The 22,436-nt window shown below is 30.5% G+C and overlaps 1 protein-coding gene across 1 annotated transcript in view; it reads left to right on the plus strand.

Annotated features, from left to right (window-relative positions):
* LOC129917986 (scavenger receptor class B member 1-like) overlaps nt 1–9,752 on the plus strand; it is a 28,703-nt gene extending 18,951 nt beyond the window's left edge. Inside the window, exons 2-6 of the mRNA XM_055998267.1 lie at nt 710–986; nt 7,991–8,586; nt 8,640–9,042; nt 9,096–9,343; nt 9,409–9,752. Coding sequence (XP_055854242.1) covers nt 788–986; nt 7,991–8,586; nt 8,640–9,042; nt 9,096–9,343; nt 9,409–9,639 — 1,677 coding nt within the window. The 5' untranslated portion in view covers nt 710–787 and the 3' untranslated portion in view covers nt 9,640–9,752. The remainder of the gene's footprint in view (nt 1–709; nt 987–7,990; nt 8,587–8,639; nt 9,043–9,095; nt 9,344–9,408) is intronic.
* The last annotated feature ends 12,684 nt before the right edge of the window (nt 9,753–22,436 follow it).

Below are 22,436 nucleotides of genomic sequence, written 5' to 3' on the forward strand. Positions count from 1 at the left end.
GGTCGAATTTTTTTTACATATGTGCAATTTTTATTTGTACAACTTTATAGCAAAACAAATCCATATTAAATAGCACAACTAATTACAAGCATAATTTGACCTCAAAATGAAACATCGATTAAAAGCACAATTTATTTTCTAATTAATTAGGTTAAGAAATTCCAATACTCTCTCACAAAAATAATCATAAATAGGCACCAATCATTATTTTGTTGATAAATATGATGCACCGGCATTCTACTAGATTCATCATCACTTCATCACATGTAAACTGGGGTGCGCTTGTAGCTGAAATAGTGATGATTGTTTTGATTACACTTTACACATTTAAAACAAAATTACAACAACAAGAATAAATTAATCTCTCAATCTTGAATCAACATTTTATTTGATTTGAAATTCAATTCACGCAGTTTATAAAAACAAGAATATAAACATTTGAAAAACAAAGTTGTTAAGCATCATGTTCTTGATGAAGTATTCATAGCAAAATTGAAACATGAGTCTTAATTTTAATAAGCCTGAAAATATGCTATAAAATATTACTTTTAATAACTCTTGTCTTAATACAAGTTACTGGTTTCATGGAAAAAAAAACAAAAATTGTGTTTTTTTTATACTTAGCAACCATTAACATGTTTTATAAAATAAAGTGTTCATATGTACAATAATTACTAAAAATCATTTGAATTTTGTATTTTCATTTTAGATCGTTGAGACCTTATAGCATGATTATATGAACATTTTTGAGTAAATTTATTTGTTTTTAAAAATCCCCGATAAAAAAATGCAAAACTTAAAGATGTTGGAAATGAATTTCGATAATGAAAATTGCAACTACAGCAATAATATCAAAACTGATCCTAAAGAAGATATGTTTGCTGAACTTTTAAGAAAAACATCTGTCGAGGATGACCAACAGGATAAAGACGAAATCGATTCAAATGCAAAGAGAAAAGCGTGTTCATATCTTTGTTACAATATAAGTAAGTGTTTTTAATATATTTCAAGATTTTTTTTTTTTTTCATTTAATATTAAGAAGAAAGACCAAACAATATTTATTTTAAATAATTTATTTTACTGTAAAAGATAATAGTCTTTAAATACCTAATAGTTTTTAAAATTTTTAAATTGAGCATCAAAATAAGTAATTAATGCATCCACTTTTGGGAAATATGGGAGATGGATTCTTCAATGAACTGTTTTTAAAACTTAAAACAACATTTAGAAAGTACTGAATGGTCTCAACAATAAAATTATTTTTATAAAATCTTAATGATTTTGGAGATAGATGATTACTATAAGATGATGTAAAGTCTAAATAGCAGTATAAAAACCACAAACTTAAATGAAAGTGTCACTCATGGCAGCGTGAATGGGTTTCATTTAACCACTGTGAAATTGAACTTCGACTACATGGTTTCATGGTTTTATGGCATAAAGCTTTGAAAAAATGATGTTTCTAATAAAATCGTTAACGTAAAAGAAAATAATTTGTGTACTTAGGTATAGAATATTTTTACAAGCTGAAGGTTGGTTGAATTTAAAATATAAATTTAAGAAAAAAAATCTAATTAAATTCTTTTGAGAAAAAGGTAATTGTTCTGAGCTCGAAACTTTCAAATTAAGTTAGTGTTCTGAATTATATACAATTTTGAAAAAAAAATTAGAACAAAATTAAAACAGCCTTATTTAAATGGGAATAACACTTTATTGTAGGTAAAACCTTTGGTTTTGAATATTTTTTGCCAAATAAAGCCATCTTTATGTAGAATTTTTTTTTTTTGCTTATTATTATTTACATATGTTTTTGGGTTCACTAAACATGAGCAACAACAGCACGCCATAAATATTAGAAACAGTAAAAAATCAGGATGATTTCTTTCTTGGTATAAAAAGAGGCTTTGGCAAATAACTTTTAAGGCAGCTTTTAATACTCAATGCAAAGCCTTGTTTTGCTCAACTTCTCAGTCTAACATCTTAGAAAAAAGTTATTGGCTCGTATGCAAAAAAAAATTAGTACATTTTCTTGAGATCTATCTCATTTTCTTGAGAAAGATCTCAAGAAAATGTACTGAAAAGTGAGATAGAGCTTTAGCTATATAGCTATTTAAAGATTTCACTTTTTCTAAAAAAACTACACTTTTAACATAAAATTCATATTTAATTTTATGATTGTGGCACGATTATTTTGAAAGAGTTTTGGTATAATTTTAGCTTTATTTTATAATTTACTTTAGCCTAAAAAAATTGCCGCGATTAAAAATTTAAAATTATGCCCACAATTATATAAAGCCTCACTGATAAATGTCGCCAAAAAGTATTAAATAATAAATAAATAAATTGCAAGACTGGGGTCACACGTACTTGCTCTTTTGGTAAAAGTTACTCTAATATTAAAGCTTTTTATTGAACAAAATTAGGGAAATTTAGAATTTGACATTTTTATGGAATTTAATATTTATTGAAAACAAAAATAAAATTGTTTAAAAAAGAATTTTAATAAAAAAATTTTGAGAATCGTTAGAGCCGTTTAAAAAAAAAATAATTTTTTTATATATAAAAATTTTATTAAATTTTTCAAAAAAAAAAAAGTTGGTATGACATTTTGAAAAAATAATTAATTTATATAGGGGAAGTGGAGGCAAGACCGTTTTTGTACTATGTTGTATGAAAAAAAAAAAAAATTTAATAGTATGGTAATATAAAATAAATGGCTTCTAGTAAGATCGATAATGTCTGTAAGTATGAGCAAGTTTGGTTGAAATCCCGAAAAGTTATAGTAAATTTTGTGATTTTTCATCAAATCGTCATGTTTCGTGTAAAAAGAAATTTGTACTTTTTTAAACGAAATATTTAAAAGTCTTAACTATTTCTTTTTTTGTAATAAAAGTTGGATATCGATGAAGTATAGCATACGTTTGTGATTATTGCAAAAAGATTCCATATATTAAGATAAAAACGGTTTTATTGTCAACAGAATTTGATAGGTCGCCCACATGGGGGCAAGACCGTTTTTTTGTTAGATGTTTTTTAAAAACTAATTTATCTTTTGTTCAGTGTTTTTTTTTATTTTGTATATTATTTTAATTAAAAGATGTTTTTTATTGGTTTTTAAGACATTTAAACACTTAAGTGGTGGTCTTGCAACAACTAACCCTATATAAAAACGAAATTAAAAAATTTTTCACTAACCCGTTTTCAAAAAATTGATTTTTCAAAAAAAAATTTTGAAATATTTTTTAAAAATTCAAAAATGTGTTTTTTGAAAATTCAAAAATTTTTTTTTTATTTTAATCAAAATCGTTAGAGCTGTTTTTGAAAAATATTAATTTTTCTATTTCCGTTTTATGGTAGGTACCGTTAGTTTTCGTCATAAAAAAAACTTTCAATTTCTCTTCTAGGGAATCACCCAAAACTGTTAACTACCAAGTTTGAAGAAAATTACTTCACTCGTTTAGGCTGTAGCTTGAGGTATATACATATTATAGAAATTAAAGTATATTTTTCTAATGGTTTTTGTGCGCTGAGCTCGAATCTGAAGTCAGAAAAAGTCTATCACATCATTAGAAAAATAGTGTTTGGGACGTTCAAAATTCAATATCTCAAAAACTTTGCACGTTAGAGCTATTCTAGTACTTGATTCAAATTAAAAAGGTCAATGACCATTAGAAAAGTATAATTTAGTTTCTATGGAAAATTATTTCTCGCCAATATTACTGTCATTTACGGAAAAATCAATCTTAAAAAATCGTTTTTTTGTTTTTTTCAATTTTTCTCAATATTTTCTAAAACAAAAGTATAGTTTTTCCACACAATCTTTAAAAAACAGTTTTAAGCTAAATAATTGCGTTCCAAATTTTTCAAAAATCAAAAATTTTTTCGGTAACTTTTTTGATTGAAAAATAAGCTATTTTTAAAAATTAAATTCGATAAATTTCCAAAAATTAACTTTTTGCTCAATAAGATAGAAAACATAACAAAGTAATTTTTAACCAAGTTTTGTTAAAATCCAACTATTTTTGAAAAAGATAAAAATAAAAAATCAAAAAATCGTATTTTTTGAATTTTTTTCAATATTTTTGAGGTTATAGAAAAAAATTGTTTGAGTAAAAGTTGTAGACATTTGTACTACCTACAACTTTTGGATTTGACTTTTTTTCGATAGGACGTCTAATTTTGACAGAAATCGTAAAAAACCATGATTTTTGACACCCACCCCACTTTTTCGCCCACCCACCCCCTTTCCCCCAATTTCCTTGTGGGCAATTTATTTTTCCCCATTCATATACCATTTATCCTAAATTTTCCCACCACCCTTATGCTGATAATAACACTGGTCGTCAAAAAAACAAAAAAAGTCGGGAGCAAGAACTCTGTAAGGTGATTTAAATAAACTTGAGTGTGCTGAATTCAAAACAGTTTACAGATTTTTTCCATCACGTCTAGTTTTTGAGCTCTGCTCATCACAATTTTAGCTATAAAGTCCCAAAAACTAATTTTAAATGAAATGTTTTTTGACTTTTGATCTAAAAATATTATTTTTCCGTAATATTTTGCTATTTTTTCAACCGAATCATGAGTCGAAAACTGAAATTTACTTAAAATCTGCTTGAAAAACCATAAGTTACCTTAACCACCTAGATTTTAAAATATCATACCTTTCTATACCAATTATCTTTTAGAAAAAAATAATTTTGAAAATAAAAATAAACGTATTTAAGACGTTAAAACATGGCTTTTGAATATTGCATATGTAGTTTTGCGAAAAAAAATTTAACGGTGATGAAATTCACCGCCAAAAGTATCACAAAAAACGCGTTTTTGACGTGTTAATATTTAAATATTTCGAAAACTTGACGTGCCAGTGAAATTTTGACTTCAGATTCGGAATCAGCACACAAAAGTCCTATAGAAAAGTATGGTTTGGTTCAAGCTCCAGTTTCGTTGCCGACCAGTGTAATTTGTTCAACTTTTGCCTTCTGAAATCCGGATTGGCACTGGTCTAACAGACAGACAGACCAGATAGACAGAATTGCCAGACCCACTTTTTTGGCATTCTCCATTCTCTAAACTTGCCCTATAGAACCTATGTATATCGAAAGTAAAAACGTTGCAGAGACATACTGCAGCTGGGATTTTTATTCTGCTACCAAATGTACATGGGAAATTTTACCCAACCCTTTTTTTCATGTTTTGTCGGCTAATTTCGTCTAATTAAGAGTTTAATCAATATAGTTTTCTTTAAATTATGCCGTCAATCGAAAAGAACTTCACGATCCCTTTAAGTTTATCAGGGTTCAAACTCATACGAAGTTTTTCATATTTCTTTTTTCTTTAATTCTTATAAAAAAAAAGAGTGTGTGTACACATGTACACGCGACTGCAGTTATACTTCTCATTCAGTATATATAAATGAATTTCATTTGATATTTTTAATTTCTATTATTAAATTAATTAATCCACACTTCGTTTTTTTACATTTTTATCAAGTGAACAATAAATTAATTCTTTCATCCTCCTTGCATCCATGTAGTTTTCAATTTAATCTGTGAAATTTACTCATGTTGTGCGGTTCAGAACGTAAGGTATATGCTTAACGAAAGTAAACAAATTGCGCATAAAATATGCTATATGGTAATTTTATGAGGATTGTGTGTGCTTCAGCACTAGTAGTAGCAATATGCAACTTGCAGGGTTGCTACAAAGCTCAAAAGTGAGCTGAGTTCAGCTCGCAGCTCAGCTCAAATTTTGAGCTAGCTCACTTTTGAGCTATGTACCATAGCTCAGCTCATTTGAGCTAAGCTGAAAGTGAGCTGAGCTGATGGTTGAGCTGAGCTGTTGGGTGAGCTGAGCTGTCGGTGAGCTGAGCTGAGCTGTTGGGTGAGCTAAGGTAAAGTGAGCTGAGCTGTGATGGGTGAGAGGATACATTGATTTTTATTTGGAAAGTATAATGAAATATGAAGATATTTTAAACTTTTATAAAACACCATAGCTTGAGTTGTTTGTTTCTAGTTATTAATGGAATTATTTTAACACATAGATATTTTTATAAATAAGACAGATAATTTTTCGTGATCTTTTCTCTTGGTGTTTTTGATAGTAAATATATTTCTATTTTTTTAGTAAAATATTTCTTTTTTTATCATAAAAAAAAAATTCCGGTACAATCCGGTTTTTCGACTTTTTTTAAAATTCCGAGAAAATCGGTTTTGAAAGTTGGGGTAAATTTTTTTTTCGAAGAATCCCCGAATCTTTAAACGCTCCTGGAAGCTAAACCGCTTGAGAGTAATTTTTGGGAGTGATGCCAAATGATAGCTTGTGTCATGGGCCTACGCTTTGCACATTGTCAGATTTTTAAAAAATCGCCTTCCATGTTAAACCGCCACATCATGCCTATTTTTTCAGAATCGTGCCTATTTTTTTTTTTACTTTTAAGTTCTCCCGGTTTGAGAACGCGTGGACCTACAGGGATGAGAGTTGTACCCAAATGTAGGTTAGAGTCCCCGCTACCTTTTGGCATCAAAAAATTTTTTTCATTTTTTTCAAAATTCCGAGATATAGGCGTTGGAACGCTTTGATCTAGAGACAGGGGAGTGGTGCCATATGAAAGCTTATATTCTCAGCTACCCGATAGTGGTATAATCCGGTTTTTCGACTTTTTTTTAAATTCCGAGAAAATCGGTTTTGAAAGTTGGGGTAATTTTTTTTTTCGAAAAATCCCCGAATCTTTGAACGCTCCTGGAAGCTAAACCGCTTGAGAGTAATTTTTGGGAGTGATGCCAAATGATAGCTTGTGTCATGGGCCTACGCTTTGCACATTGTCAGATTTTTAAAAAATCGCCTTCCATGTTAAACCGCCACATCATGCCTATTTTTTCAGAATCGTGCCTATTTTTTTTTTTTACTTTTAAGTTCTCCCGGTTTGAGAACGCGTGGACCTACAGGGATGAGAGTTGTACCCAAATGTAGGTTAGAGTCCCCGCTACCTTTTGGCATCAAAAAATTTTTTTCATTTTTTTCAAAATTCCGAGATATAGGCGTTGGAACGCTTTGATCTAGAGACAGGGGAGTGGTGCCATATGAAAGCTTATATTCTCAGCTACCCGATAGTGGTATAATCCGGTTTTTCGACTTTTTTTAAAATTCCGAGAAAATCGGTTTTGAAAGTTGGGGTAAATTTTTTTTTTCGAAAAATCCCCGAATCTTTAAACGCTCCTTGAAGCTAAACCGCTTGAGAGTAATTTTTGGGAGTGATGCCAAATGATAGCTTGTGTCATGGGCCTACGCTTTGCACGTTGTCAGATTTTTAAAAAATCGCCTTCCATGCTAAACCGCCACATCATGCCTATTTTTTCAGAATCGTGCCTATTTTTTTTTTTACTTTTAAGTTCTCCCGGTTTGAGAACGCATGGACCTACAGGGATGAGAGATGTACCCAAATGTAGGTTAGAGTCCCCGCTTCCTTTTGGCATCAAAAAAAATTTTTTCATATTTTTCAAAATTCCGAGATATTGGCGTTGGAAGTTGGGGCGCTCACTTTCAGCTGAGCTGAAATGTGAGCTTTTTGCAACCCTGGCAACTTGCCACATGGAAATTACCACATGCAACTTGCCACATGCAACTTGCCACATGTAACTTGCCACATGCAACTTGCCACACGCAACTTGCCACATGCAACTTGCCACACGCAACTTGCCATATACAACTTGCCACATGCAACTTGCCACATACGACTTGCCACATGCAACTTGCCACATGAAACATGTAACTTGCAACGTGTTGTGTGTTTTATGTTTGCCGTACTGCGGCGTACTGCATTTTTAAATACTAAAGTACTGCCTACTCTAAAGGTGAAACGACAGCCCTGCTACCCAGGGTGATCGCGTCATAATCCCTTTGACATTCTTGTCAAAAAGTAAATTTTCATACCCACCCTCCCATAAGAAGTATAACTTCAAAAATTTTAATTTTGTATTCACATTTCAGACACCTACCTGCAGATATTTTTTGGAACACTCTTCATAGTGTTAGCTCTCCTGCTCTCAAGATGGTCACTATTCGAAATTATTACAACAACTCGATTACGAATGACTCCAAAGCTACCTCCCTACGAATTATGGGCTAAACCCGAACCTATCATCTATTGCAGAGTTTATCTATTTACAGCTGTTAATGGTGATGCATTCCTCAATGGAACTGATGCAAAGTTAAAAATCAAAGAACTCGGACCAATTGTATTTCGAGAACAACTCGAACACAATGATATTGTTCGTCATGAAAATTCAACTTTATCTTATACAGCTCGAAGGTATTTGGAATTTTTACCCGATATGAATGAACCGGGTATTCTTGATCGTCATATTATTGTACCAAATATTGTTTTACTTGGAATGGTAACGAAAATTGCTGATTCCTTGTTTACAACGAAAATTCCATTCAATATGATAAGTCGAGCTGATAAGTTGTTTGTCAATATGACAGTTAGTGATTATTTTTGGAATTTCACAACACCAGCGCTGTTGACTGTGGATAAATATTTGCCATTTCTGGTTCCGGTTGATAATGGTGGAACTTTGCATATGGTAAGATTGATTTAATGTCTTGAAGCCTTAATAGTTCAATTGGGTTTTCTTAGGTCTATAAGGACTTTAATGATCGTATCAATGTTAGAATCGGGCCGAAATACAACGCTCAGGAGTTTTTCACTATTAACACATTCGGTTATCAGAAAACTGTTCCTGGATATCAACCCGAACGTGGTGATTGTTATGCTGATTTAATGAACTCAACAGAGGGCGCCATCTATCCAAATCAAGTCGCTAAAGATGTGATATTGTGGTATTGGCGGAAATCAGTTTGTCGTCCAATACCTCTTTACTTCGAAAAAGAAGTTCAAATGGGAAAGTTGAAGGCCTTCAAATACGTCACTCACGTGGATTGGTATGATCGGAAGGAAAACCTGACAGAAGATTGTTATAAAGGCTTTGGAAGAACACCACTTCCCGATGGACTTTCTGATATCTCGAAGTGTTACAGTGGTAAGATCGATGGTTTTGTTATCGATAACATTTCTGAAACTGATCTTTCATAGGCCTTCCAATTGCTGTATCATCACCACATTTTTTTGGACGTTCTGGCATTTGGGATGATAAGCTTGAAGGCTTTACTCCAAACTATGTTGATCATGGATCTTATGCGATAGTTGAGCCAGTTAATGGAGTTCCACTTGATCAGAAGGCACGATCACAAAGTAATTTAGTTCTTCCTAAACTAAGTGGATTTAGTCAGGAAGTAAATAAATTCAGTGAGATGATAGTTCCAATTATTTGGTGTGAATATGTAAGTTTAATATTCTCAAGACATTTGATATAGATAAATTGATTTAATTTGTTTTTTTCTTTAAGCATTTACCTGAAGTAACACCAAGTATAACAGCTCTGTTAATCTTCACATCAAATTACTTGCCTCGATTACGTTATATTGTACCTGTGATATTTTTAATTTTAGGCTTAATTTTAATTTACTTTGTGATAAAAAGGTTAAATGATGATATAAGTTTGAGTGGATATTCTAGGGTAAAATTATTATGGAGGCGTGAAAAGAATCATTACTTAAGACGTTCATCGAATGGATAAGCTATAGAATTTTATTTTTTAAATTGAAATTATAATTTCGAATGTGGTGCCAAAAAGGGATGAAGTAGTTTTAAATAAAATAAAAAAATAGGTTAATAAATATGCTTACAAAAGTTTATATTGGTTTCATTTAGATTGTAAGCCTTTAAGAAGGAGCAGGGGCGTACACTCCCTTGGGGCAAGCGGGGTGGCGCCCCGGGGCCCCGACCGACTCTAGGGCCCCCACTGGAGACAATGCAGAGAAGGAAACTGTTAGCATAAATTGAGTTATGAAGTAAATTAAAATGTATTTGAATCACTTTGGATACAAGGAAGACAAATTATGTCATTCAGTGTAATGTATAATGCATTGGTAGCCACACAATATATATTGATTTAAAAAAAGGTTACCCCAGGGGCCCCAAAAAAATAAACTGCCTTTTTAAAAGAAAATTTATAATTTAATCTTAGGGCCCCAAAAAAGCTTCGTTAATGGCATACCAAATATTACTTCAAGTCAATACGTTAGGGGCCCCAAAAGCCTTTACTTCAGGGTGTCAAAAAAAAAAATTAAATTAAAAAAAAACTGTTTTTTTAATTAAACTACATTTTTTGATTGATTACTAAATATTACTTTAGGAGTCCCAAAAAAGACTTTGGGGCTCCAAAAATATTATATGAAGGGTCCCAAAAAATAATTTTTCAGGAACCCCGTTAGTTGAGAGGCAATCAAATATTAATTTGGTTGCCCCAAAATCTATTACTAGGTAAGGATCCCAAAAATATTCATCAAATTTTTTGATGGCATGGCAAATATTATTTGAGGATGCTCAAAAGCTATTACTTCAGTGGTTCAAAACAATCAAATGGAAAATTAAATATCAATTCAGGGGCCCCAAAATAAATATATCAGGGCCCAAAATAAAAACATTACGTTATTGGTGGCATTCCAAATATTACTTCAGAACAGAGGCCCCAATACCTATTAATTCTTGGCTCCAAAAAAATTATATCATATTTAAGGGGCCTCTTAATTTTGAGGCCCCAAAAATAATATTTCAGGGGCCCCAAAAGAAATAAACAATGTTTGATGATGGAAAATCAAATGTGTACTTCAGAACAGAGGCCCCAAGAACTATCAATTCTAAGCTAAACTAAATTGTATTTTAGGGGTCTCTAAATATTTAATTTTGGGGCCCCTAGTACAAGTATTTACTACTTTTATGATAGACATTTAAAGTACGTATAGAAAAGTGGATTACGAACATATTAAAACATTCAAGTTAACCTAAAAATTAATAAGCCATACAAAAAAAAATATATGGCGTATACGTTCTTTTTTTTTATCTAAGGGGCCCCCAAATATCAAAGGGGCCCCAAAATTTAGTCTTGCCCTGGGGCCCCGGCGACTAAACGTACGCCACTGAGAAGGAGTAACAATTATGTTTATGAAGCAACTACAAACCTCGGTTATATGGAAGATCCAAGTATTGATAACATTAGCACACGAAAATAAGACAGTGAAATACAAATATACAATATCCGAATCTTAGGCATCCCACGTGACAAATAGAAGTCAGATACAACCATCCAGCAAGTTACAAAGTAAACTTTATGAAAGGACAAAAAAAGGACTATCTTTCTGGTAATTAAATAACTGCTCAACAGAAGAGAAAGATAACTCACTTGAGAAAATCTTCTACAATCTTCTCGAGAAGATGTATGATAATCACCCGAATTTCGCTGAAAATATTATTCTTGGTCATCTTAAATACAAGTTTGGAAACGAGGGGGATCTTTGGCGTAGTGTATTGGAAGACATATCCTGCACGACAAAAAAATACTCCAACGGACTTTAAATTATCGGTTTTCCAGCATGGACAAACGCCTTCATATCAACCACTGAATTTGCGAACCTCTAAATTAGGTGAATTCACGGTCTCTAGATCAATTAACATCCAGTAAACCAAATAGATCATATCGCATTTTACTTAAATGCAGAGGATTAATAGATGTTAACAAACTTTTATCGCCCACAGTGGAGCCTTTGGTCCTTTTGGGAGTCAAAAATGTTGACCAAAAGTTTTGAAAATTTGATACAAAATTAAGGATATAATGTAAGTATGAAAAATACGAAAAAACTGCAAACTTTTTTTTTTTAATCGAAATGGCCAACGTTTAAATAGAATTTCATTGTTTAAAACAGTTTATAAGCTAAACAATTTATCTGAATTGCTATTGTTTGGTCTTGAAATTAAGTAATATTTTGAAAACAAAGTCCAAAAAAGGCCAAATAAGTAAAACATATACTCTGCAAACATTTATAATTCTCTTTCTTGGATTTTTCAAAATAAGTACAAATTTTGACAACTTTCCTCTTTTTTTTCTTAAAGATATTATTTTATTAGGCGTGACTAAAAAACAGGAAATAATAGAAAAAAAAATTAAAACGTTTGCTACAACTGAATGTTGGACAGTTTAACAAATGGTTTTTACCAGAGATCAGAAATAAATCTCAACCTTTTAAAAGGTTAATTAATAACTCTTATTTGTCGCCATTTTCAATAAAGGTCATAAAATAACCTTTATTTTTAACAAAGAAAAATTTCGGTCAAGGTCTGATAGAAACCTTTATTTTGTATTTTTTTATGTTTCGGTCAACCAGTGAGATATATCGCTGAGAGAAAAAAATAAATCTCATCTGCAAATGTATCAATTCCTAAAGACATGGGAGTGGTGCCATATGAAAGCTTTTATTCTCAGCTACCCGATAGTAGTTTAATCGGGTTTTTGGATTTTTTTCGAAATTCCAAGAAAATCGCGTTTGAAAGTTGGGGTAAAATTTTTTTCGAAAAATACCCGAATCTTTGAACGCTCCTGAAAGCTTAACCGCTTGAGAGCAATTTTTGGGAGTGATGCCAAATGATAGCTTTTGTCATGGGCCTACGCTTTGCACATTGTCAGATTTTTAAAAAAATCATCTTCCATGTTAAACCGCAACATCATGCCTATTTTTTTCAGAATCGGGCTTAACTTTTTTTTGACTTTTAAGTTCTCCCTGTTTGAGAATGCGAGCACCTACAGGGATGGGAGTTGTACCCAAATGTAGGTTAGAGTCCCCGCTACCTTTTGGCATCAAAAATTTTTTTTCATTTTTTTTTTCAAAATTCCGAGATATAGCCGTTTGAAGTTGGGCGGGCGAAAACGCTTCTGGAAGCTGAACGCTTTGTCCTATATATTAGAACATCGGTCTCCTGAAATATTCGAAATTGCATTGGTTGTGCTTGTCGTCCCAGCGACTCTAATCAAAGTGGAAAACACATTTTCGTCTTTAGAATTTACTTTAAACGAAAAGAGATATAATCTTGGGTCTAAAGAACTTTGAGATTCTATTTGGTTCATTCATTATTTAATACATAAACTTAGAAAAAACATGCTCTTTATATTTATTTTTGCAAAATAAAGACATTCTTGACCTATTCGACATTTTCCTTTGAATTGACCATTTTTGATTTATTTTCAGCGCAAACGGTTAAATGTTGACCTTGTCCATTTATTTTTTGGTAAAAATCTCAACCATTGAGAGATATTTTAAGAGATAAAAAATAAATCTCAACCGATAACCTTTATTTTTGATTTTTTAAAATAAATCTCAAACCTTAACCGAAGCTATTTAAAGTAATGTGGTAACTCTCAGAGAGAAACCAATTAAAAATAAAGGTTGACTGTTATTTCTGATCTCTGGTTTTTACTAAGAATTCAATGTAAAGAAGGTTAAAATTCTTGTAAAATATTCTTATTTTCTTAATTATTTCAAATAGATAATTTAGTTAAATTGTCTTATGGTATAGAAACCAAATGATTGTATTACAAATTTTAGATTATTTAATGTACAGAAGTTATCAATCAGGAGATACAAAATTCAAGAGATCTAAAATATGTTTCTATGTAAGATTATGAATTTATGATTCAGCTAATTCAAAAAAGGTACTAGAAGGGTGTTTTTAATAAAGTAATAGATGAAGTGGGAAGGTATACTCAGTGGCGTTAACACGGAATATATAATTTTTCGTTGAACCAAAATATTCAAAAAAAAATCTACTATATATACCTATTAAAGTTTTGTTTTGTGTACGTTCGCTAACCGGCCACACCGGGTAACTTTTCAAGTTTTGATCCTCTTTTTCATTTGAAAATTAACTAATAACAGAGTCGAAAATTAGAAATAAATACAAGAAATGGCGGACCGAAGTCTGCCGGGTCAGTATATATATAAAATAAAAACTCATCTTGAAGTTTTTATTTTTAAAAACTTAACATCATAGAATTTTTTTGACTTTGGATCCAGTGTACCAATTTTATAATTTTTTGGCAAAAATCGCCGTGATGCAAACGTGATGCTTTTGTACCCTTTCAAACACGCAAAATTTTAGTGCATGTTTAACCGGCTCTTATAAAAATTACAGCATAAGACACTGTGAATTTTAGTATTTATTTTTGGGCAAAACGACTAAAGGTTATAAAAAACAAAATGGCGGACTCTAATTTCATTTTTATCATATGATGAAATTTAATTACCTCTTACTAAAGACTGTCGGAGGACAGAATAGCTAGTTCCTTTACTTAAAACTAATTTTACAATATCAAAACATAAAAATTAAAACATTTAGGTATGTACCAATTTAATCTGTAGGTATGTTTTTGAACCAAGGGCAATTAAACAATATGATCAGAAAAATACATGTCATTATTTCATTTCAATCACCATTATCAAGCTTAAACCCTGATAAAGTACAGCCAGACAAAAATTAATTAAATATTATAAAAATGTTTTTTGGGTTATTTTTATAAACATATTTCTCCCTATAGCAAACAAACAACATTATAAATTACCTTAGTCAAATTAACGATTAAAGTTTTTAGCCCTCTCATGACCTTCGGGATTTCCTTATCGTTTTCAATAACAAAAAAAAAAAACCCAAATTAAGAAGAAAAATTGTCAAAAAAAAATTTAAAAAAAATGCAGACATGTCAATAATACCTAGTGTTAAATGAGCATTAGGTATCAAATCAGCATAAATGCCAGTTCAAGGTTAATTGCAAAAAATTGCAAATAAGTAAAAAATCTTAAGATTTCTAGTCTAAATTTATTTTTGAGATTACGAATAATGTTGCAGATTAATCTAGTTACTGCTAGTCAAAATTTGTTTGTGAACGCAAAGAGATATGATCAAAAGACCCCCAACCGATGAGTGTACCTACATAAATATTAGTAACGAAATGGATGTAACGAAAGGAACCTAATAATGCACTATTACTCATTATTTATAGATGTTGTAAGAAAAAGTGGAAAAAAGATCAAATGTTCAATGAGTTTCCTTATTTTCCTTCATTAAGGCAAAGGAAAACAAGGGCCCCTAACTTTTCATCAAGGTTGTAAGAAGATATTTATTGCAACTGAAAAAAATTGCATTTAAAATAAAAATTTTATTGCAAATAAAAAAAATTTCTCCAATGAAAATAAATTTTATTCATTATAAATTTTTGTTTTAATATTCGCCGAATTTCTTACAATTTCGGCTTATTTTCAATCGGCCTTTTCCATTTCGTATCGGAAATTTGCTATGATTTCCGAAAAAAATAATCACGTAATCCGTCCGTAATCTAAAATTTCATACAAATCGTCACCACAATCGGATTTTGTGATTGTTTTATTAGGGAATCGTATAAAATTTCCGATATGATGGAATACGTGATAAGGCCGAATGCAAAGATTAGGCATCTTAAAGTGTTACATTAATTAATTTTGGCTTGGCATTAAGATTGTAAACTATAAAAACCAGCGAGGATGAGTCACTTTTTTTCGTGCATGCAACCAGTGTTCATCGGTTTATAAGAATTTATCACGTCAAAAACTGTTTTTCTGAAATAATGTCGTAGTTCGTACAATCTTAAAAACATGCTTAAATACTGGTGAAAGCTTTGAATGATCATTTAGTTTGGTGAAGTTTGTGATTGGTCAAAATAATTTATGTATAATAAATAAAAGAAACAAAGAAATAATGATGATAAAAAGAAGAAATTATAAAATTTATTTTTTATCTCGTCAAACACAAAAATATTTGACACTTCATATTTCATAATTTATTTCTTGTCGAAAGAAAAAAGTATCTTTTTAAACTAGGGGAAAGGTGCGAACAGTGAGACAGTGCAAACAGTGAGACAATCCATTTTTCTCTTTTCTGAAAATAAGCACAGTAACGCTAGTTTGGGTCAAAACGTTTATTTCCCCGTCTGCGTCTTTTAATTTTGTCCCGACTAAATTAAAGCTGTCCATTTTCCTACACCGTAAAATATCAACCAAAATCAGGTGAAAGTAGTTTTTGGAGTGTTATAAAAGGAGTGTATAACACAAAAAAATCTGGTTAGTGGACAGAACTTTTTTTACATATGTATTATATTTATATAGTCCGGGCGGCCACTGCAGAAACGCTCAACTCATCGAGCTAAAGAAAATTTCAAATGGGAAGTGAAAGAGGGCTATTAGTAGTTACGAAAACCACAGGTCTTCCCGTTCGCATCCTGGCACGATTGGCGTGGTAAAGTGCAATGTGCATCTCATAGAGTTAAAAGACAATATTGGTGTCAAATTAAAGGTGATATTGTCAGCTATCAAAATTCAGAGGTCTTCCGGGCGAAAGTCTGGCAGTTTTGTCATGCAGCCCGTTTTAAGGTTAGAAGCGATGAAAGTGAGTTTTTTCATAAAGTCTTGTTTTTTCGTATTTTGGTGGATGAGTTAAGGAGTTTTTTCACTATAAAATAAAAATATGAGTGATTAGCATTTAAATATAAAACGATGTTTTGGAAAATGCTTGATGGTTTATTAACAATGACCCAAAGTATATGCAAAACTACGAATAATTCACGAAAAAGTCTCAAATAATACGCTGCGCCCCTTACTACTTACCGAATTAAAAGGCGAATTTAATTTCAAATTAAAGCTAATAATGTCTTTTTTTGAAAACCAGAGGTCTTCCAAGCCAAAAATTGGAAGTTAGGTCACGCAGCTTGTTTTAAGGTTAGGAGCGTTTTTTACTTAAAACGTTCACCCAAGCTGGGGGGTGAAATGTCAAGATGTGGCTTGGAATACCTCTGGTTTTCAAAAAAAGACATTATTAGCTTTAATTTGAAATTAAATTCGCCTTTTAATTCGGTAAGTTGTAAGGGGCGGAGCGTATTATTTGAGACTTTTTCGTGAATTATTCGTAGTTTTGCATATACTTTGGGTCATTGTTAATAAACTATCAAGCATTTTCCAAAACATCGTTTTATATTTAAATGCTAATAACTCATATTTTTATTTTATAGTGAAAAACTCCTTAACTCATCCACCAAAATACCAAAAAACAAGACTTTATGAAAAAACTCACTTTCATCGCTTCTAACCTTAAAACGGGCTGCATGACAAAACTGCCAGACTTTCGCCCAGAAGACCTCTGAATTTTGATAGCTGACAATATCACCTTTAATTTGACACCAATATTGTCTTTTAACTCTATGAGATGCACATTGCACTTTACCACGCCAATCGTGCCAGGATGCGAACGGGAAGACCTGTGGTTTTCGTAACTACTAATAGCCCTCTTTCACTTCCCATTTGAAATTTTCTTTAGCTCGATGAGTTGAGCGTTTCTGCAGTGGCCGCCCGCTCTAATATGTTCTTTCATAAAAAAATATCATGTAATTAGAATTCCTTCTCGTTTTTTCTAATTTTATATTTTTCCGAAAAATGACAAAAAGTAAACAGTGAGACATTTTGTAAAAGCAAACAGTGAGACATAGATTTTTTAAAAAGCAAACAGTGAGACATATAAATTTAAAAAAAAATTTATTATTTTAGCATGACTTCAATATAATTTCGAAGTGTTTTTTCTTTCATTTTTTTGGGCTTTTTGTTATTTTTATTTGAAAATATGGGTTAAAGTAACATAAATTAATTAATTATGTACTTGTCAATTACCTAATTATTTGACATTTTCGTAAATTTATTTTTCATCTAAGAATGTCTCACTGATCGCAACCCTTGCAAACAGTGAGACGTTTTGACTTTTTCTACATTTTAGTCCAATGTGATGCTCTCATTCATTCTTTAACTACAAGATTTTTTGCAACATTAAGATAAAATGTGTCTTAAACTGTCTTCAAAGTTTTGTTAAGCTATCTTGAAAACATTCTAAGATATACAAATTTGAAAAAAAGGTGTCTCACTGTCCGCCACCTTCCCCTACTTTATTTTAAAATGCTGTAAATAGCTGAAAATCTTTTTGATAACGTAAAAAAGCTGGCACTTTTTTACACTCATTTACCCATTTTACAGCATTTCAAAATACAGAATTTTGAAAGCAGAATTTTGTCTTAAAATACTTCTTGGTTATTGTATAACACAGACAAGCAAATATGAAAATTAGAACACTTGAACAAATTCGTCGTTTAATGAAACTAATGGTTAAAAAAGCCATCTATTGTTTTTGATGTTTTAGCATAAAAAGTCTTCGAGGCTAGTTCTAACGATAAATTGAACTTTATCAACTAATAAAATAAATCCTTATGAGCATTACATGACATGATTAAAATTGCTTTGCATGTTTTATTAGTTAAAATTTAACCATTTCCTTAAAGCAATCATTTAATATGTACATTAGGGCGTTCGTTATTTTTCTGTTTCTAAATAATAAAAAAAAATCCCCTAATTTTTTCAGATTTTTATTTTGACGCTAGATGGTGCCCCAGTTTTTTCTTATTTGAAATAGGTACATGTTGACTTATGAGGTTTTTTTTAGATATAGTCTTATTGTACAAATTTTTGATAAGGTTCTTTTCTATATTAAACACCCTTTTCAAAAAGGTATAAACCATTTTTCTAGGACAAGGGGTTTAGTCAGGACATGCATGTCGTTTTTGGGTTTATTAAACCAAGCATATTTTACTAAAACAAGCATATGAGTAGCATGAAAAATAATATAAAACCTGGTCCTAGAAAAATGGTTTATAGCTTTTTGAAAAGGGTGTTTAGAAAAGAACCTCATCAAAAATTTGTACAATAAAGCTTTATCTAAAAAAAATGGCTTCATAAGTCAACATGTACCTATTTCGAATGAGAAAAAACTTTAACCCTCTCGCCATCTAGCGTCAAAATAAAAATCTGAAAAAATTAGGGGATTATTCTTTTATTATTTAGAAACTGTTTTTCCACTAAGGAACTTGATTCCCGAAAAAAAACCTAAATAACGAACGCCCTAATGTACATATATTGTATAATAACTACTTCCTTGTATAAGTTTATTTCATTTAACCTTAATGCTGTGCTCTACTTGTTTTTTTTTTTCTTTTGATTTTTAGTTAATACTAAGAGAGAAAAAAAATTAAATACCAAATAAAATTAAACCAACAACCACGCCTAGTCCAGACGTTTAGCAATTAAATTCGATTTAACGACCATAATACAGATTAATTGGTTTATTACTGATAGCAAAGTGGGTACGATGCACCTCTCAGACACATTGCATTGGTAATATTTGTCGTTATGCATTTTCTTGATCTTTGTAAACTTTTAAGCTTTTGACCATCAATCCCATGTCTGGATTTAATTTTCAAAACTATCTTTAAGATTTAGCAACAACTTTTCACGTCAGGTTTGCATGTTCTCAGTTAAAAATAAACCCTATATAGCGCCACCTATTAAAGGGTAACTATTTTAACAAAGTCACTCATAAATGAATGTTTTTTAATGAATTTAAGAGAATTTAAATCAAAAAATTACAAGTAATTTGTGATAACCTCCTCATCAAAAGATCAATATACCACGTGTTTCGGAGAATCACTTTACTGATTAAGTCAGTTTTGTTTACATTGCCAACAGTTCCTATATTATTTATATATATTTTCATTCTCTCAGACTGTGACTAAGTTTATAATGTTGACCGATTCACATGTTCTGTTTATTTTATGTTTTTTATTTATTTTTTTTTTTTTTAGTGAAAATCAATAAAATAGGTATACATATATGACTTATCTATGTTTTGAAAATTAAACATTAAAATTGCAAAAAAAAAAAATAAATCACTAAACTATATCTACCTCTATTGTATGTCGGGGGCAGTAGACAATTACGATTTATAATTATGTTGATAATCCTTGAAGAAGAGACTAGACAACCTTATCTGTCATTATTTTTATAATGAAGAAAAGTTTATATTCGAGACAAGTACATAGTTTTTTTTTGTAGTGAAAAAGATTCCATTTGACAGTGTTAAAATAGTGTACAGACTTCTTGTCCTAGTTAAAATAACAAACAAAAAAAAATAATGTTTTATAAACATACAACTACAGTTCTTTTTTTAATATATTAGGTTTAAAAAAAAAAAAACACAAAAAGTCGTTTTTAATGGGATCGGGTCAAAATTCTGGCTTCAAAATTCTCCTTTTCAAAATTCTGCTTTTTAAAATTCTGCTTTTCAAAATACTGCTAGCAATATACTTGAACAAAAAAATTCTGCCAATTCTGTTTTTGTTTTATATCATATGATATTCGTTGACTAAAGAAAAATACGGGATCGGGTCAAAATTCTGGCTTCAAAATTCTGCTTTTTCAACGAAAATTTTGTTTTTCAAAATTCTGCTTTTTTTCTATTCTGCTTTTCAAAGTTCTGCTTTTTAAAATTCTGCTTTTCAAAATACTGCTAGCAATATACTTGAACAAAAAAATTCTGCCAATTCTGTTTTTGTTTTATATCATATGATATTCGTTGACTAAAGAAAAATACGGGATCGGGTCAAAATTCTGGCTTCAAAATTCTGCTTTTTCAACGAAAATTTTGTTTTTCAAAATTCTGCTTTTTTTCTATTCTGCTTTTCAAAGTTCTGCTTTTTAAAATTCTGCTTTTCAAAATTCTGCCAGCATTATTCTTGAACAAAAAAATTCTGCCAATTCTGTTTTTTTTATAGCATATGCGCTGACTAAAGAAAAATACACCTCATTCAAAGAATAACAAATTAAGCAGATAATTTTTCAAGAAGATGATTTTACAGAATTCTGCAAAAAATTAAAAAAGGGTTTGGAAAATGTTAAAAGAATTTTGAAAAACAGAATTTTGAAAAACAGAATTTTGAAAAGCAGAATTTTGACAAAAGAATTTTGACAACCCGAAAAATACACCTCAGTAATGGAATTCAACATTGGTACTTTCCAAAATTTTTTTGGTTAAGTGTCGCAAATATTTTTTAAAATGCATAGACTGACTTTCTTTCAAATAAAATCTATAACTTATTGGAACCGATGTTGTTTGATACAATATATTTTTTATTCAAATTTTTGAATATACATCTTTATTTGATAAATAAAAAAATTTGAATTATTTTCGGAAATGTTTAGTATTAAAAACCTTTTCTTAATATTTTCAATTTCATTCCTTTATTAAACAAAAATTAATATACATTCAAAGAATGACAAATTATGTAGGTAAGTCATCAAATAATAATTTTTCAAGAAGATGATTTTACAGAATTTTGCAAAAAAATTAAAAAAGGATTTGGAAAATGTTAAAAAGTGCGCGCTTTTTAACATTTTCCAAACCCTTTTTTAATTTTTTTGCATAGAATTTTGTAAAACAGAATTTTGAAAAGCAGAATTTTGAAAGAATAATTTTGACAAAAGAATTTTGACTCCGGCAGAATTTTGACCCCAACCCGTTTTTAATGATGAAATATAAAAGGGACTACCTTCACGTCACGTACAAACAAATTTGTCTGATTATAATTATTTTATCAGATTTTTCTTTTTTCAAAATATTTTTTGTTTTTATACGTTTTTATTTTTCAATTTTCTCAAAAACTGGAAGACATAGAAACATATAGTTTTCACTATTCGATAAGGAATCAATTGAGGCAGTTTTCTGTGTAAGTAATTTTTGTATTAAAATTCACAGTCTGGACAAAAATAGTATAAAATAAGTTTTAAACATTTTTTTTCACCTATTTTTAACTTTGAAATCGATTATTTCAAAAACTATTGGTTAAAATAAATTGATTTAAAAATAAGAATTAAATGTACAGTTTTGCCTTTCGGAAATGGTATCTTTTATTACTGTAAAAGTTGTCGTTTTTTTTCAATAATTTTTTTTATTTTAATAATTTTTTTTTAGAAAACTGCCCCTCCCACCTAAACGGGGGGAGTTAGACCCCCCTTCCAAAGAAAAAAATGTTTGTATTGAACTCCTCTACAAAATCCCGCTATCAAATCCTGGCGCCCAAGGTATCCTACTACGTGCCAAAACAACATTTTTGTTCTATACCTAAAAGTTCGAATTTCTGTATCTGGGCTGAAATCGTAAAATTTTTTTTCTAGGCCAATTTTAAACTGATTTTCATAAAAAATACCTCGTTTGATTTGGAATTAAATATTATTTTAGAATATATTTTTAAAACAGCATATTGTTGTGAAAATATATACTTTAATTTGATGTCGAAGTTGGATAAATGACGAAAAAAATGGAATTTTTGAACTTTGACAGCTTATAAATTCTAGGTGGTTTAACCGAGTTACATGTTTTATACATTGTTGAAAAGGTATATTTATCTCCTATTAGAAACTATCGAAAATGGGTAAAAATTTGACGAAGCTAGATTTTTTTCAATGGGTGAAGGTCAAAAAAACAGTTTTTTGCCCCTAAATCCACATTTTGGGGGTGTTCGGGACTTTTTAAATACCGTTTCGTAATCAGTGCGACTAGCTCTACGAAACGTGATAGGTTTCCGCCCGC

This window comes from Episyrphus balteatus, chromosome 1, assembly GCF_945859705.1.
Source record: "Episyrphus balteatus chromosome 1, idEpiBalt1.1, whole genome shotgun sequence".
In the NCBI taxonomy this organism is placed as follows: domain Eukaryota; kingdom Metazoa; phylum Arthropoda; class Insecta; order Diptera; family Syrphidae; genus Episyrphus; species Episyrphus balteatus.